Source organism: Arvicanthis niloticus, chromosome 27 (genome assembly GCF_011762505.2).
Source record: "Arvicanthis niloticus isolate mArvNil1 chromosome 27, mArvNil1.pat.X, whole genome shotgun sequence".
Lineage (NCBI taxonomy): Eukaryota > Metazoa > Chordata > Mammalia > Rodentia > Muridae > Arvicanthis > Arvicanthis niloticus.
In genome coordinates, this window is record NC_133435.1 from 16433107 (window position 1) to 16451848 (window position 18742).

General features: G+C 37.7%; 1 protein-coding gene across 21 annotated transcripts in view; it reads left to right on the forward strand.

The window, feature by feature from the left end:
- Sltm (SAFB like transcription modulator) overlaps positions 1 to 18742 on the forward strand; it is a 64126-nt gene that overhangs the window by 9886 nt on the left and 35498 nt on the right. For 7 of the 21 annotated variants that reach the window (XR_013107783.1, XM_076926209.1, XM_076926205.1 and 4 more), the window contains 5 exons: positions 4682 to 4746; positions 7396 to 7593; positions 8430 to 8477; positions 16756 to 16783; positions 18085 to 18553. Coding sequence is in view for 20 of the 21 variants with exons in the window: in XM_076926209.1 (XP_076782324.1) it covers positions 4682 to 4746; positions 7396 to 7593; positions 8430 to 8477; positions 16756 to 16783; positions 18085 to 18553 (808 nt within the window). In the remaining variant the exon portion in view is untranslated. Of the gene's footprint in view, positions 1 to 4660; positions 4747 to 7395; positions 7594 to 8429; positions 8478 to 16755; positions 16784 to 18084; positions 18554 to 18742 lie in introns of all 21 variants that reach the window. The other 14 variants (XM_076926210.1, XM_076926216.1, XM_076926218.1 and 11 more) reach the window with 8 other exon arrangements.

Consider the following 18742-nt stretch of genomic DNA (forward strand, 5'->3'; position numbering starts at 1 on the left):
GGCCAACCCCTCTTGAAGAAGCAGAATTAACATCAGAATATAAACAGCATCAGAACAACCCACAAAATTTCCCTCGTTTTGTCCAATTAAAAAGGCTCCTCTTACGGTAACAAACAATAAATATGTAGTAGGAGTTATTTTGAAGCAATTATGAATTACACTTATAATGTCAGTCCATTATACTTAGCAATCAAGATAAAGTCCTATCCTAACTAAAAGTTTACAGTTCCATACCTCACTTATGTTTGATTTTAACTTGTATTACCATCTAAAAACCCATCCTTTCAAATCTAGAACATGTTTAATGTTATCTAACTTAAGTTCAGTTAAGAGACTAACTAGTCTTCAACCCCGTCAGAGATCTGAGAAGGAATTAAATATAACCTGAATATGTAGGAAGCACAAAGATAAAGCTTCCAAAGCTAATGTAAATTGTAGAGACATCTGACTGCCTGGATAGTCCCCAATAGTCTTTAAAATGTCTGGCCCAGAGCCATCTGACAGACCTTCAGTGAAGCAGGAATTATGAAGGACTAGCTTACTCTGTCTTAGCAGAGCTTAGCAGTCTACTATCCAGCATCTGATTGCCCTTTTTAGATGGCATTTTGTCTGTAGATGGAACTAAGGCAATTCTTGCCTAATGAATGGCTAGCTTGCCATAATTGAAGCAACTCCATATGGAGGCAATGATGCTCAATATCTTCTTTGAAGTGAGATGGGGATACTGTCAGGAGCAGACATGTCTCCTAGTCAAAAGATCTTTTAATAATGAGATAACATTAAATGCCGTAATCTGTGGATCTCTCATGTTTTTGAAGATTATCTAATTAGCATAACTGAATTGTCAAACATTGATTATTTTTAGCTATTCTCTATTTGAGTAATCTTGAAAAACACTTGTTGTAATTAACCAAGTTAGAATCCTTTTTTTTTTTTTTTTTTTTGTTTTTTTGAGACAGGGTTTCTCTGTGTAGCCCTGGCTGTCCTGGAGCTCACTCTGTAGACCAAGCTGGCCTCGTACTCAGAAATCCACCTGCCTCTGCCTCCCAAGTGCTGGGATTAAAGGTGTGCGCCACCACTGCCCAGCAAAATCAGCTAGAATCTAATATAACCACGAGTTTCGCTATCTGACTATTAACTTGCAGTACTTAGCCATCCTAAACAGTTTGTACTAGCAGCTGTTAAAGGGACTGGGTGTAAGCCTTGTATTCTTAAATGAGTTGCATAGGCACAATGCCTAGCTAAGAGTAACAATATTAATTTTAAATTTTGTATCACTATACAAAGATTTATACCAATGAAAACCTTAGACCAGTCTCAATATATAAATTTTGTACCAATGTAAGAAATTATAACTTCAATTTTGCATCAAATATAAAGATTTCTACCAATGTAAGATTATAGTTATACAATGCTTTGTTTAAGAGTAAGTTTAATATCCTATCCCTGTTTGTCTAATTTCTATAATATTACTGTATTCCCCCTTTTGTTTTCCACCCCTTTCCTTTACCTAAGAAGGTTAGAAAAGAGGAAAGAAAGTAGAAACCCGAGTCTAAGCTCTCTAGGTTTCTCCCAGTCCAAAGATAGAACATTTGCAAATTACCCCTTAAAATGACAACATATCTATAGTTCATAAAATAACCAGAACCATCCACCCCAACCTTGATTGCTTCTTGCTGAGTTGGGGCTTAGAATTCCCTTCTGGGGGCCCAAAGGGAAATAGGAAAATTGGTTTTGTCGTTTGCCATCCAGTTTCTATGCACTGAAAAAGTTCATGACTTAGCTGAAGTCCTGCCTGTAACAGTCTGAAAGACTGAATGGGCAAGCTAGTTGTTCTGGAAGTATCCTAGGAGCAAGTCTCTGGCCTTTATTGACCAGTTATAATGAAAGAAGGTTCACTTGAGATCACCTGAGTACGGGATGGGTTGCTTGCTCTTCAGGGGCAGCCCTCCAGAGGAAGCAGAATTAACATCAGAATACAAACAGCATCAGGACAACCCACAATAACTAGTTGTTTTTGTTGAAGTGTACTTTGAGCTTTCTCTAAGTAAACTAAAGTAAGTGGGCTTCCTCTTGGAGTGTGCCTAGTGTGTGCTTGTTACCCTGCTGAGGCTAGTCTGTAAACTGTGGGTCAGTCACTCCTTAGAACAGTGCCTTGTTAGTGAGCCAGGAGAGTCTCACACTGGAATGGAGAGTTTAGCATATGATATTGCTGATTTGGAACATACTACTTGGCCTCTAAGCTCCTTTTCTCTTTTGTAAAACAGTGGAGACTGCCTTATGTACCCAAGCATGCCTGGTAAAAAGTATTTTTAAAAAGTACATTGTAAATTAGGACAGATCTTTATTTAAAAAAGAAACTTAGTACTTTTGAAGCAACTAAAGGAGTTTTCCCTAAGCCTTGTCCTCCAGGTTACTTGGGGCCATGTATTTGTAGAGGGATATAGGCTTGAGGTCTTCAAAATCTCCTCTAAAAAGGTAGCATCCTTAAAATTTAAAAAAAAAAAAAAAAAGGTTATTTTTTATGTGTGTGTTGGCCTGCATGTGTATAAGTGTCCTGTATGCATGCCTGGTGCTGGTGCATAGCGTAAGAGAGCATCAGATCCCTTGGAACTGTAGTTGCAGATGGTTGTGAGATGCCACATGGGTGCTGAGAATAGAACCTGGGTCCTACACAAGAATTGCAAGTGCTATTAACTGCTGAGCCATCTCTCATCCCTTAAATATTTTTGTTAACAGATGCCCTTCTATAATGTAATAGAATAATTTAGTGAGCTCATTTGCTTCTAGTTTTCAGAAAAGAACACCTTTGTTGTTCACTTTTTTCAACATACTGGTAGATTTTAATGAACAAGGGCTATGAAGTAGTTGCCCTTGAAGTCGTTTCTTTATTTAGATTTTAGGTTTCCCATAGGCCTTTTTGATTGTTGTGTAAAACACTAAAAAATAAATTTATGATAAAATGATAATTATAATTTTTATGTACATTATAAGTTTTATGTTTTCCCTAAAATGTAGACACCAGTATTTTAAATAGGAAGTTCAAACCAAGGATGGTAGTTCATGCATTGTAACCCTGGCACTAGAAGGCTGAGGCAGAGGATCACTGCCAGTATAAGGCCAGTCTGAGCTACATAGTGAAATCCAGGCTAGCTAGGCTTATAGAGTGAGACCCTGTCTCAGCTCTTTTCCTCTTTGAAAATATTATTTTAAAGAATATATATATTCTCACAGGCATGAGCTGCTGCTTGACTAAATGGGAAACATATGCTTCCAGTCTTGTTTCTTATATTTGTAGGACCAGTATGTTTCCTGTTATTACTCATTCACAGAAAGGGTTTTTGAATTGAGAACATGTGAAAGGAAGGGGGTGGTTAGGGGATATGGGAAAGACCAGCTTTTTAACATTTGGCCTAAAGCTAGACTCTTGGAGTAACTGAATCTTAAGCCTAGGCAGCAGCACTGTCAATACTTGTTACAGGCAGAAGGAAAATGAGTTTAGTTTGCCTCAGAAGGAGATAATCTGTTTATGTTTTGAAAGAAATGGAAAGAAAAGGTTAAAATTTAAATAGTTTCAGTGGCTATGGTTTCCTAAAGATGGCATTTATGGTACATTACAGATTTTTAGGTAGTTTTTTTGGGCTATATTGAAGATGAAGAAACTTAGTATTGGCTTTGTGAAAGTTTTTTTATTTTATTTATTTATTTTTTTTAGAGTAGCACTCTTTAAATTCCACCCAATAACATAGTTTTGAAAATGAGGGCTGAACAGGGAGATCTTCTAGTCTACCAAGAAGCTGGAGATAGTCTGCACTTGGAAGTCAGTCTGGCCTTTGCATCAGCTAAGCAGCATCTGGCCTTGATGCTGAAATGGCCAGGACTGCTGTACAGTGGGGGAGACTGTTTATCTAGAAGTCAGTTCTTCTGCCTTGCATCAGCTAAGCAGCATCTTGACCCTAAAGTGGCCAGGACTGCTGTTTTGAGGCTTTGGGGAAAAGAGCATCCAGGCAGCCACTGTATCAAATGACCTTTTCCCTTCGTGGGGAGGTGAGATGTCCTGGAAACAGAGCTAGGCAGTTTGTATCAACTGGCGTGTTGTGAAAGTGACAAGAGAGACTTCTGTCATGTAGCCCAGGATAGCTTCAGACTTGAGAAATAATTTGAGTTCTTGATCCTCCTGCTCCCACCTCCCATGTGGCTGGGATTATAGGTGTGCACCATCATGGTTGGCCAAGTATGAGATTTTTATTTCAGATAAAGCTATTTAAGAGGAGGATTGAGGATTTTATAGGCATTTAATCTTGAATTTGGCTATAGGCATCTGATTACATATATAGACTGTAAAATACTGTTGAAAGGTGCTACTGTTGGCCAACTGAAAACAGAATGTACATAGATGAAGAAAATGTTCCATTGGCATTAGGTGAGCTAAGGTTGATGGGTTCCGGGCAGCATGCATATCTGTGAGTGAGGTGGCATGGCTTTGGTAAAGCTTTTTGGTTTTGTTTTGTTTTGTTTTTTGTTTAGGATAGCTGTGTCTAGGTATTTTTAGTTTGAATTAGCTTTGCAGAGGATTTTAAGAGTGGAGAGTGATTGATACTGCAGAGTAAGTGTAGAATGTTCTTTTTTCATCTTAAAGTAATCAAATACTGGTTGTTAGCCCATTTTCCTTCTTCCGCAGGTAAAAAACAAGAAGCAGATGAGTTGAGTGGAGATGCTTCTGTGGAAGATGATGCTTTTGTCAAGGTAAAGTGTCAATCACTAGGTTAAGGTGTTTGTGTGATGAGTTTGTGAATATTGACCGGAACAATAGACATGAAAGTACATAGGTTAAAGAGACTTTTAAATATTGGCAGGCCCACGAGCTTTCATAATTGAAGTATAAAAGAAATAACTCTTTAGCTAAGAGAGACATGAAGAAAAACTTAAGCTGTGTGTGTTGGCACACGCTTTTATTCCTAGCAGAGGCAAGCCTAGGTTATACAGACCCTTGGCTCAAAAAAAAAAAAAAAAAAAAAAAGCAAACCCAAACCCCATGTGTTGGGCATTTAAGTGGGAATCTGAAGCCTGAGGCTCTGGGCACAAGCAGAATAATGGTGTGTCAGCTTCACTGTGAAGGGTACTGTATTTCCTTCAGTCTGTTCATTGTATTAACTTTTATATACTATAATATGTAGGACTCAACCATGTAGACTTTAAAACTGGAGAGGGAAAATTTCTGATGTGTTACTACCTAGTAAAGATCTAATAAAGAGATCTGTTAGGCCCTTTAAAGAGAAATATATTATCACACCTTTTTGAACCAAAAGGAATGTACCTTTAAAAAGTAATTTACTTGAAAAACAGAAAATTTAAGTAAGTAATTTTGATTGAGGCAGTGGTATTCTGTGTAGTACAGTTATAGAAGAACAAGTTATTTTAAGTGTAGTTGGGTATTTTATTTTGTTTCTTTTAATGGAGAGCGGTAATGCTATTCATTGGGTCTAAAGGACTGGCATTTGCAGGTATTAATGATCACAATTCTTTTTAAATCATGCATTCTCATTTATTCTGGATTCTGTGTATAGTTACTTCACATTGTCAAAATTGTCTCTGAGTGTTTGTGTGTCCTGCCATGAGATAAGCTCATGTCCACTTTCTGGCCTGTAGCTCCTGTAGCCCAGCTCTGTGTCCTCTCTGCTCTACACATATCACACCATGCAGGGATGGAAGCAATTAGTTGAGAATAGATAGTTTTAGGAACTGTTTGCCTGGGGAGCCAATAAACTTAGTGACTGCATTCCTGCATCAGCTCTTTTTTGAGCCTTTAAGAACTCTTAAGTTTTGGTATCTATTATTATTGTGCTATCTATGTCTTTCACTGGGTCTGTTTCTTTGTTATTATTTTCTCTATTTACTAGTGTGTGATTAAATAAAAATTATAAGTTCAGAAACATTGTAACTTGTAGGAAACATAGGTTTCTGATTTATCATTCTTTTATATGCGTTGGTGTTTGCATGTGTGTTTGTGTGGGGATCTTGGATCCCCTGGAACTGGAATTACAGATGGTTGTGAGCTACCATGTGGTTGCTGGGAATGTAGGTCCTCTGGAAGAGCAGCCAGCATTCTTCACCATTGAGCCACCTCTCCAGGCCCCAGACTTTTAGTTTTGTACTGTTTTAATTTGTACCAGTCATTTGGAATGTTGGAGAAGACACATGCTTCATTGAGTAGAGTAGTGAGATGGCCCATCTGCTGGGAAGGATACCTTTGTGTCAGCCTTAAAACAACTTGTGTTGCTAGCTACAAGAACAAAAAGGATATTTTTTAGATAATTTTGTGTGAATGTACCTTTAGTTCTTAATATTTCTTTCTTCACTTTGAAAGTATATGTAAAGTATTTGGTAAATAAGTGAATTTCTTTTCTTGCTTCTAGAATTGGTAATTTTGGAGACTTAGACTAGTGGTGGGTAAGTGGCACCTAATGCCTAGAAACTTGGCCAGTATAGCAGTTGTTTCTGTGGGGTTGCTTCAGAACGGTGCAATCCCTTCAGGACTCCCTCTGTTGTTTGCTTCTGTGATTTTGCCATCATCAGTAGGGACCCTGCTATCAGCTTGCAAGGCTCCCTGAGCCATACCAGAACCTACTCTCTGTATAGCCACCATGCGTTGTAGAGCAGCATGGTCCTCTCTGCCCTCTTCCTTTACTAGATAGTCTTCCCTTTCTGAGATCAGCTACAAATGTCAAGTAGACTGTTTTTTCCTCTGTAGCCCAGAAACAACTTCTTAAATCTTCTTGATTCATGGCAAGAATAAAGGCACTCAGCCCTTCCTCCCACCAAAATACCATATCTCTGTATATTTTGAAGGAAACACAGACCTTGTACAGAGCTAATCCCACCCTGTGTCTTCCTTCCTATTTAAATTGATAGTGAGAAATTTTAAAACAAATATCACTGTATTATGCATACTTTTCAAGAGTAGACTGATGCAGCAGTTGGGAGTTTATTATTAATTTGAAGTAAAATTTGTGTTTATATATGCATATGACTTCCAGGCTCTTTGATATTAAATGAGACTGGTATATGTTCACTTCTTAGAAGCTATGTATGCCTCTGGACAGTTCTTTAGACTGTAGCTTGGTAATTCCTCAATACCTGAAGTACCTCTCTAGGATTCAGCTTGCTATTTAAGTGTGAAAGTTGAGATTCAGTCATGGCTCGTTGGTTTTGGTACTGACTACCTATTTAAAAGACAGTTTATATGACAGGTAAAATGCTTGCACTTTTACTCTGGGAATATCATGAAGTACAATCAATTCTGCCATTTGTAGAGTTGTAAATTTCCAAAAGTGTTTGGTGGATAACCCACACCACTTTGCCTCTAGTTGTACCAAATTTTCTTACCATTAAAAGGACTGTGAATTGGAGAATCAAGAGACACATGACCAAGATGGAAATGACGAGCTAAAGGACTTGGAAGAATTTGGTGAAAATGAAGAAGAAATTGTGCATTCCCAGGAGTTGCTTTCTACAGAAGAGAACAAGAAAACTCATGAATTTATAGAGGCAGAAGCAATAGAAGATAGAGAAAAAGAGGACATCGAAAGTCAGGTCTTTAGCCAGTTTTGTTAAAACATGACAGATAAATTAAGATTTACTAATAGAAAGTATTTTTTTTCTAGTTGATTTGGAGGTCTCAGAATTTACGAAGTTTATTTATAAATTACTTAGACTCCTATCACCTAAGGCTTTAAAATTTTTTGCTTATTTTACATGTATATTTACATAGTTATTGCCATGCAGTAAATTGCTGTTGAGTCTATATTCTGCTTATATAACATGCCATAATGACTTCATAATTAGGCTACTTTCTGTGTAGCCAGCCTCTTTACAACCTTGGATACCTAAAGTTTGGGGTTTTTTCATGTCACTAGAAATGAGTGTGCCTATTTCACTCTGACTTTGCCGGTATTACTGGGTGGTAGGGCTTCCACTCCCTTTTGCTGCTTCAGTAGGATAAAAAGTTATCTTTATTTATTTATTATTAAGGGTAAGAAAATTAAAGTTGAATTTTAAGGCAATTTTCAGGCATTTCCTTTAAAACAGACCACTTGTCCTGCTTTGAAGTATGATAGATCTTAGGAAACCCATTGGATTATGGGAATGAGGACTGTTACTCATAAAACACTGGCCTCCTGCCTGCCCTGGTAAAGGAGAGGATCAAGAATTTTCTAATTATGAAGAGGCATGACTGATTTTTTTTTTTTTTTTTTTTTTTTTTTTTTTTTTTTTTTTTAATGTTGTCATAGATAGTGTAGCCTAAATTCCTGGTTTGGTTCTCATAGTTACCAGAGCATGAGGCAAATGATAACCAGGTATGAGCGTCAGAGCATCCTGTTGTACCCAGATGTTTTGTAAAGCAAAGCTGTTGTATACCTTTTACTTAGGAAACTGAAGCTCAAGAAGGTGAAGATGACACCTTTCTAACAGCCCAAGTAAGTTTGCACTTAGTCCTGTGAGTATACGTTGTGGGTGGAAGGGCTCGGAAAGGCAATTGTATATTTTTACTTTGTAATTCTGTAATTCATAAAACTGCCTTGTTTGATCCTGGACTTTGAATGTGATATGTATAAACTGTTGACAGCTAAAGGTTCTGATTAGGAGTTGAGGTTCCTATTATCTTTAGAGTTAGAAAGTTGAACTTTTATGTAAAATAATAGAGACTTCTCAAAAAACAGACTTTGGGAAGTCTATAATCTTGGTTTGTCCTCCCCCCCCCCCAATTTGGTATAAAATAAATAACTTAGAACTATGATATCCTTTTCAATGCTTTAATTTTTTATTGGTTTAACATTGCTAAGGTAAACTTTAATAACAGCATGAAAATTCTTGTTCTTGACACTGTTGTGTTTGGTGAATGTATTGAATGTCCTGGTCCATGTTATGCATAGTGTACATTTGAAAGTGTGTTCCCAATGTTGTAAGCAACATTTATAGCTCAGTTTCTACAGTGTTAAAAACTGACCCCTGTCTTTTCATTTATTCACAAAAACCTGCTGTATTTTAAGAACCATGCCTTCAGATAGAGACACTGTACCACTTAATGTTGACCAGATTGCTAGATCTAGGGAAAATGATGATCTAATTTGGGACTCTCAGTAGTGTCTACTTGAAGAGCAGTTACAGGAGAATGGGTTCAGATTGCAACGCTGAGGCTGGAGAGATGGCTCCCTGGTTAAGAACATTTGCTGCTTGCAGAGGAGCTAGGTTTGGATCCCAGCATCTACCTAGTGGCTCACAACCATTTGTTACTCCAATCCTAAGGGATTAGAACACCTTCTTCTGACCTCTACTTGGCACCAGATATGCCCTTGGTGCACAGATATACATGTAGGCAATGCCCCTTTTTTGCAGCTCTCTGGCCTTTGCCATGGTGACCCTCACAGGTACAATGAGGTGAACTGTGGCTCCCTGTTCATCTCAGTGGAAGAGACCTGACATTTCTGGAAGCAGTGTTTCTGGCTTCTTGTAATACTCAGGAAGGGGCCATTTGGACTGTGAGAGGCAGCAGGCCTGTTCCTCTTCTCTCTGTATACAGTTGTTTCTGTATGATAGATGAGGGAGATCAAGCTTCAGATACAGGGAATTCTTTTCTAGTTTACTAATTTTTCAGAAAACTGAAATTGAACTTTGTATTTTTGGCAACTAGCTTTTTGAGTTCCACTACTGGGATGCTTCCATGGTTACAAAGATTATAAGCTGCATGCCAGGGTGGTATCTGACTCCTGTTTACATCACAGGCTACTTTATGACAACATGTTTAGCAAGAGGAAATAAAGTGCTCATGGAACACTTTTTTTAAGTTTAAACAAATTTTTATGGGATAGACTAAGTAAACCATCCTGATAGTGAAAGAAAACGGTTACTTCAGTTACTTCAGAGACGAAGATATAGCCATTTTGTATCAAAAAATAAGGAGGCTACATCTTTAGAGAAAGTAGAGAAAGTAAAATCTTTTAGCTCATAATTATAGAGCATAGTGTAACCCTGACACTTGGAGGTGAACAGGTGCATTACAGGCAGCAGATTACAAATTCAAGGTCAGGTTGAGCTGTGGAACTAGACCCTGTCTAAAAATCCACAACAGGAAAATATAATGCCCTTTATTTTCCTTCGTGTAAATAATGTGTATGCAAAACACCGGAGACATAGAAATACATGGAGATTCTCCTGTGAGCTGATGCTTCTAAAGGTTTTTCATAAATATATCCGATGCCTTAGGGGTAAAGTACATGTAACTATTACCCATCTTGAGCTATTTCAGCTCCTTCAGTCTGTTTTACTTCTACCTCCATCTATAGTGTGCAGTTTTTAAAGTTAAATGCATTTTCCATGATAAAGTTCAATATGTAGCTTTGAAAGAAATTATTAATAGAAAAATGATAGTGTCATTAAGTAATGAAGTCAAGATTCAGATATTCATTCAGTTATGGATTTTTTTTTACAGGTCTTGTTTGAATCCAAAGCTATCAATTATAATTGATTTGCATGTCTGTTAGTGCCCTTTTAATCTATAGCCTTGCTGTCTGACTTAGTTTCTCCTAAGTTTACTTGTTGAGAGACTTTGTTGATAATCTCATAGAGCATGGGATGTAAAGTCTTCCTTAAAGGGCCAGACAGTAAACATTTTAGCTGTTTTGGGCCATGTAGTCTGTGTCATAACTACTGTGCCGTGGTAGTGTGAAAGGAGTTAGAGATGAGTAAAAATGAATGGGCCTGACTGTTTTTCAATAAAAATAACAGTTTCCAAAGCCCTGCATTAGAGCCTCCAAAGTCTAGATTTTGCTGGTTGTATTCCATGGTGTCTTTGAACATATTCCTGCTTGCTATAGTTACTGGTAAGTTGGCAATAGACTGCTAGGTTTACTATCAGATTCAAGGAGAGTGTGAGAGACAGGTGCTTCACTGGTAGGATGTGCTGCTTTTTGTATGGATCATAAGTGATGAGCTTCAAAGTGGTCATAGTATTAACTTCAATATTCCTAGAAAAATTAACCTTTTATATACTAATTAGTTACAAAGTAGTATCATTTATAAAAGAGAACCAGGATATGTATTGTTTTTTTTCTCCTTTTATTCACTAATTTTCAAAATAATGAGCTAGTTCACTAGTACCTTCTAATGAAGTGAGCTTCTGATTCTCTTTGGCTTTTGTCCTTTTAGTTTAGACTCATGACTTTAGTATATTTAACGTAGGTCAGTCTATTGTTACCATTGAAATGAGTGTGCTCACCTTCTGCTAGTGAGCATTTTTAGCTATCCTTATTTTTTTATACTAAGATGAACAAGTTACTGTATTGCAGATCATTGTGCCCCTTAGGAGTAGAGCACCAACTGGTACAGATTTCTTTTTATTTTGGTTGATTTGTTTCACCCATTTTTAATTATTGGTTTAAAAAATCTGTAAGTTTTGAGACTCTACAACTATTTAATCTAATTCTATACATACTTAAAATATTTTCTTGATTTCACATCAAAGATATTCAGAAAGGGTCCTTGTAGTTCCTTGCTACTCCCTTTTTAGTAATTTTTTGAAAATCCTTGATTTGGGCTAGAGAGGGGTCTCAGTGGTTAAATAGCACAAACTGTTCTTTGAAAGGTCCTGAGTCCAGTTTCCAGCACCCACATGGTGGCTCACAACCTCTAACTGCAATTTAACTATAGTCCCATGGAATCCAATGCCCTCTTCTGGTGTGCAGACATACATGAAGGTAAAATACCTGTGTACATAAAATACATTAAAAAAAATCCTTGACCTAGTCTGTTTCTTTAAAAAAGTACAAACAAGATGTGATGTTTGTGTAAAGGTAGCTTAGCTCCAGGTAAACCCAGTTCTCTGCTTTTGAAGTTTAAGTCTGGATGAAGTTGCTTCTGGTTCTGTTCTATTTATAGTACTGTGATTTCAAGCAGAACTTCTTGGACAGTTTCAACATTAAGAATCATGGCTGGGGCCGGGCAGTGGTGGCACACGCCTTTAATCCCAGCACCTGGGAGGCAGAGGCAGGTGGATTTCTGAGTTCCAGGCCAGCCTGGTCTACAGAGTGAGCTCCAGGACAGCCAAGGCTACACAGAGGAATCCTGTCTCGAAAAACCAAAAAAAAAAAAAAAAAAAAGCATCATGGATGGGGATGTAGCTCAGTGGGTAGAATGCTTTCCTACTATGTATAAAGTCTTGAATTTGACCCCAGCACCATACTTTAAAACAAACCCTTGTTTGCTAGACCTGGTGTATAATTCTAGATCCTAGCATGAACATGTGCAGTTAAGTGTTTTTTTGTAAGTGTTTGACTAAATTGAAGATGTCATTTACTTGAATTTTTTTTAAAGCATTGAACAAACTAGGCTTTAAAAAAAAATTATTTAATGTATGAGTGCTTTACTGCATATCCATTCTCAGGCCAGAAGAGGGTATCAGATCCCCTTGTAGATGGTTGTGAGCCACTTTGTGGTTACTGGCAGTTGAACTCAGGACCTTTCAAAGAGTAGCCAGTGCTCTTAACTGCTGAGCCATCTCACCAAGTGCTAGGGCTACATAGTGAGATTCTGTCTCAAAAACAAAAGAGGGGCTAGAGAGATGACTTAGCACGTAAGAGTACTAATTGCTTTTGCAGAGGATCTGGGTTTGATTCTCAGCAGTCAACTCACAACCATCTATAACTCCAGTTCCAGGGAATCCACTGCCCCCTTGTGGCCTCTTCATACACCAGGCGCACATGCATACATGCAGGCAAAAACACTTGTACCCTTAAAGTAGAAATGAGTGACAGGCAGGGTCCCTGAAGTGCCTGAGCACATGATTATGCCGTGTCCATTCCCTTTTCTGTTTACCTGTGTCAACAATACTTGTCTAAGCCTTTCCTTTGTGGGCTGGGTAACATGAAATTTGTGTACTTTTCAAAGCCAGGTTTACTCCCATTTTCTTCTTAAAGTTAATGCCTCTTTGATCTAGTGCTTGCTTGCTGTTCACATAACAGAATATTCTATATCTACTACTTTTCTTTTTACTTGATACATGTGATTCTATAGAATAAAGTCTAGATGGATAGCGTTACAAAATGTTTTAATGATAAAGACCAACTAATTACATCTCATGCTTAGTCTCATAATCTTTAAAATTTTTAATTACATTTTGTGTGTGTGTAGATCAGAGTACAACTTGTGGGAGTGGTTTCTCTCCTACCATGTGAGTCCTGGGGATTGAGCTCAAGTCATCAGGCTTGGCAGCAAGTAACCTTACCTACTGAGCCAGCCCACTGGCTCATTTATTTAGTTGTTGGTTTATATTACACCATATTTTTTTTTTTTTACTAAGTAACTCCATAATGTTAAGAGTTTTCTAAGTTCTATTTAACTTACCATAGTACTGAAGTTAAGCCTTTTAGAAAGAGTAGTATCGTACAAGAGTAGTATCTTATATTTATTCAGTGACTTCATTTCAGCAGATTCTTAGACCTTATTATGGAATTAGTATATTTAACACATGCAAGCCTGTTGCTGTTGTCTGTACCGTTCATATTGTTCTCATGTTTAGCTGGGCCACTTTGTTTTTCCCATACTGTTTAGTGCACTGTCAGGTAGATGTTAGACAGTTACTGATGTAAGATCATTTTGAAGGCTTATTCAGTCAGACTGAATATGGGACCTCTTTTGTTTATTTAACCATGCAGAGACATGTGTATCACACATTAGCCTAAAGAATGGCAGTAGATTGTAAATGACTGAGAAGTGTGTGTGAGGCTTGACTTTGACTCTTTGCTGTCTCTAGGGTGTGTGGAAAGAGAAGAGCTTTATGTTAAGTCCTTTAGCATTTGACTAGGGGTTGTAGGCCCCACTACAAGATAAACTGCTTGAGTACCTGAGTTTTAGAAAATGTGATTCATTTTCATGCATGAAATGTTCTTATTCAAGATAATCCCTAAAGTAGCCAAATTAAAGATTGTTTTCAAACACACTACATATTTACACACAGGTATCATGGTTTGGACATTTTCCTGTCTCTTATATTTCTTGGTTTGTTTCTGTATTATAAGAATTGTAAGAAAAATGTCTAGGAAGCTCAAGAGCACATACTGCTCTTACAGAAGACTTCTGTGTACACACACACACACACACACACACACACACACACACAGTTAAAAAAGAGCTAAAACTTTAGTAAAACAAAGTAGTTTAACAGAATTTCTAATTAGCAGAAACTATAGCAATTACTTTTTTTCAAATAGCAAATAATTTGGATATCTTCAGTCTGTCATCTTGCACCTTTAATAGAATCGTTTGGAAGTGGTATAGTGTTGGTTTTATAAGTAAATCATTTGTTAAGACATCTCATGTTATTTGCCTTTCAAGATAAGCTAGTAAACCATACATTCGTTTAAAATGAAAAAAATGTATTCAAAATTTGAGAACAGCTTATTTTTTCTTGCTTCCATCCCCAACCACTCTACCCAAAGCATTATTCTTTCCAAGTGCTAGACTTTAGTGTGTAATCAAAAGCCCAGAGGTAGGGACCTATCTATCTATCTATCTATCTATCTATCTATCTATCTATCTATCTATCTGACACCTGTGGAAGTCAGAAGACAACTTGTGTTACATTAGTTTTTTTCCTTCCACATGTGGGTCCACATGGTAAACTCAAAAGTTTCAGGTGTGGCAACAGGTAAAGGAGCCCACTGAACCACCTTGCCAACCCTATTCAGGAGTTTATTAAATTCTTGGGGAACTAGAGAGCTAGCTTGTGGTTAAGAGTTACACACTGCTCTTCCAAAGGACCAGAGTTTGGTTCCTCGTATCCATGGTGGTGGGGAGCTCCTAACTGCCTTTGATTCTAGTTCTGAGGGATTTGATATCTTCTGGATCTTAAGGACAACTGAAATACAGACAGACAGACAGACAGACAGACAGACAGACACACACACACACACACACACATATTAAAATTTTAAAAGAAAAGAAACATAGTATGCAATATCAGTACACAGATAGGTAGTGTTTATATTGCTTTTAGTTTATAGTACAAGCATGCAGTCTGGGGTGCAGATCCCAAGTGTTCATGCAAAAGCCCAAAGCGATGCACACTTGTAACTCTGGAGTGCTGAGGTGGGGATGACAGGATGGGACAGGCAGATCCCTGGAGCTCTCTGGCCAGCCAGTTTAGCTAACTGGTGAGCCCCCTGTTCAGTGAAAGACCCTGCCTCACCAAAAATGGTGAAGGGAGCCATAGAGGAAAGACAGCTGTCATTGACCTCTGGCCTCTATGTAACATGTACCAACACACTTGTGCATATGCACACACATACAACATTATGGTGGTTATCCATGGTAAAAAAAGTTTTAATTTTGATTTGCACTGAAAGTTTTCCTTGAAATGTTCTTTCACTGTTAGGAGGAGTTGGCCAGGTCTCTCCTGGATCTGCAGCGTCTGAATCATCTGAACACATGTTAAGTGGTGCATATTCTTCAGCTGTTTCACACCTGCAGAGTCAGAGGCTGTGGGACTCGTGCCAGCAGCCTGTTTGAACAAGTGCTTCCTTCGTACTTCTGTGGTGTTTGAGAAGCAGCACTTTCAGGCTTTCCTCATGGGGGCGTTCCCAGCTCACTAGAACCAACTGTGTTAAGAGTTGAGTGACCAAGGTGTTCTTTTGAGATTGTTATGCTTCCTAATTTGTTTGTGGTTTATGTTGGAAGAGTTTAGCTTGGTGGAACTACCTTAGTAATATTAGCAGTGTTTTCTTAATAAAAAAGTTGGTTTAGTAGTTTAGTTACTGCTAAGCCCCCTGCCCTTTCACAGTTTACCCAATAAGCTATTTTTTTCTCTTAAAAAGAAAGAAAATTCCTCCTCTTCCAAACATCTTCTCATCTCATTGAGATATTTCTGTTTTAAAGCTTGCACATAGTCAAATTTAGGAAATATCAAGTATCTTATGTTAAAATTTCTTCTTTTAAATGGGTGTGTTCTTTGCTTTGATTACCTGGAGCATAAATATCATTTTAAGTTGGCCATTCACTAGTATATTTATGACAGCTTTGAACTTACTTAACAGATATTTTTCTAGAAAGAGTAATTTGGAACTGCATCCTGATCATCATCCCTTTTCCATGATGAAATGTAGAAAGGGAGGTGGGCTTTGTTTGTTTTATTTCTTTATCATGTATCTACTCCATTGCTGATTATACTTCTAATTCCTTTGAATAATAATATGTTAAAAGTATCTCTAATAGGCTGGTAAGATGGCTCAGGTGGGTGAAGGTGCTTGCTGCCATGCCTAACCACATGAGTTTGACCTCCATGATAGAAGAAAATCAAAACTGACTCCCCCTGCATGCATATTCATGTGGGTGGTGGCTCTCACTGCCTCCCCACTAATGCAATATTGAAACGTTTCTTTAAAAGGTATGAAGTGAGTGGCATAAAAGAATTTTATTGACAGCTCTGTAGTACAAGTAAGGTTTGGGTTATATTAACTAGTTTTGGTTAATGAAATGCTGTGCTTACTGAGAGATTTGCCTCTTTCTATAGAGTTAAATATGGCAGAAGGGTATTCTGTAGTTCTAAATGGGTCTGAGTTTTGATTGGAGCATATTTGCATGTGATATGTGTCTCTAATCAATATTTTAAAATTATCTACTAGTTTAATTTGACTAATTTTGTGCTATTAAAATGTGTAGTTCTCTGTGAGTTTATTTTACATTTGATTATTCTTTGAATTTCAGGATGGTGAGGAAGAAGAAAATGAGAAAGGTATGTTTGATGCTAAGTAGAGTTTCAGGTTTATGGAGATGTAGAAAAGCAAATTATATGAAAATAAACATTCCTTATTTGAAATCTTATTTTAAAATAGTTTCTTTTCAAATTACCAATTTAGTGAATTAAGTTAGCTTCTTAATTTTCCAATTGGTTTTGATTTTCTTTTGAACACAAGTTATGCCCTAATAGTACATATCAGTTACTGTAGTGAACAATACCATTTTTCACTGTAGATTTAGTGATTTAATAGATTCAAAATCACTGTAAAGTTTAAAAATAACTTATAGCATATGGTAAGTGGATTTCGTCTTTAAGACTGACACTGCAGTAACTCATACGTGCTTACCGGAGTTTTGTGACTCATTGAATTCTGCACTAGTCCTAAGAATGGTGAATGACCAGAAAACTGGCTTTTGTTTGCTGCTTAGAGAAACTTTCATATGATTTTCTGACATGTGTAGTGTCTTGGGAAACTATCTTATCCAATACAATCACAGGACAACAGTAGCAATATATGAGGTCACTATGAGGTTGAGTTCTTGGACAGAAGTCACATTATCCTAATTGGACTAGAAAGGACATGGAACAGGCTCCTCAGCCAGGCAGAATTAAAAGCCTAGAAGCAACGATGGAATAAAGCTACTGACTGCAAATCTCACATACCTTCGGTCCTCTCTTTATGGGAATGCAAGATATCTTTGCAAACAGTCATTGCAGACCACCTGGACAGGATGTAGTGGCAGATAGCAAGCAGCCACGTTCCTAGATGTCATGGAGGAGCTTCTTCGGAGTCTACCGTAGCAGTTTTGCATTTGATTCTGGACTACCCAGAGATTGAAGAGTGAAAAAGATGGGGCCTGGGAATACTCTGAAGACCAATATCCTCAGATTGTGACCTTCCAGGAAGTCACCAAGGAGCTCCCAAGGTCACAAGATTAAATCCCAAGATGAGCTGAACATTGAAAACAAATCTACACATCTCCCACTGTACCATGGAGGAAAACAATTCAGATAACGTCAACTTCTAAGCAGAAATGAAGAGCTGACTCTTGAGGATGGATTCATTCTCTCACTGTTGTTGTTTTGATGTTTGTATGTAGAGATCATTTTCCCCCCTGAAGAATAAGTGATCTTAGGTAAAGGATTGTGTATGTTAGTTAATCCTTGTGTTCCCCCTAACCCTCCATCAGTGCTAACGACTGGCTTTATATTTTCTAGGTCCTATTCTAGCTTATGAATGTGAAATTGTTTAAACTTCTTGTTTTGCCATATTTATTCCTGTTAAATCCTCTTAGATATAGCAGGTTCTGGTGATGGCACACAAGAAGTATCTAAACCTCTTCCTTCAGAAGGGAGCCTAGCTGAGGCTGATCACACAGCTCATGAAGAGATGGAAGCTAATGCGACTGGGAAAGAAGCTGAGGATGACAACATCTCGGTCACAATCCAGGCTGAAGATGCCATCACTCTGGATTTTGATGGTGATGACCTCCTAGAAACAGGTAAAAATGTGAAAATTACAGATTCTGAAGCAAGTAAGCCAAAAGATGGGCAGGACGCCATTGCACAGAGCCCGGAGAAGGAAACCAAGGATTATGAGATGAATCCGAACCATAAAGATGGTAAGAAGGAAGACTCCGTGAAGGGTGATCCTGTCGAGAAGGAAGCCAGAGAAAGTTCTAAGAAAGCAGAATCTGGAGACAAAGAAAAGGATACTTTGAAGAAAGGGCCCTCGTCTACAGGGGCCTCTGGTCAAGCAAAGAGGTTTGTTTTTCTATGTCAGTTCTTTACGATACTGAAATTCCAGCATTCAATAAGATCGCGCTACATTAAGGGGGTGGCTTCAAGACCATGTACAATAATTAGTGTCTTATGATCCTGCCTAGAGTATTTTTGACCGTCATAAGTTATTTAAAAAAAAAAAAAATCAAGATCTTCATAATATGCAGTGTG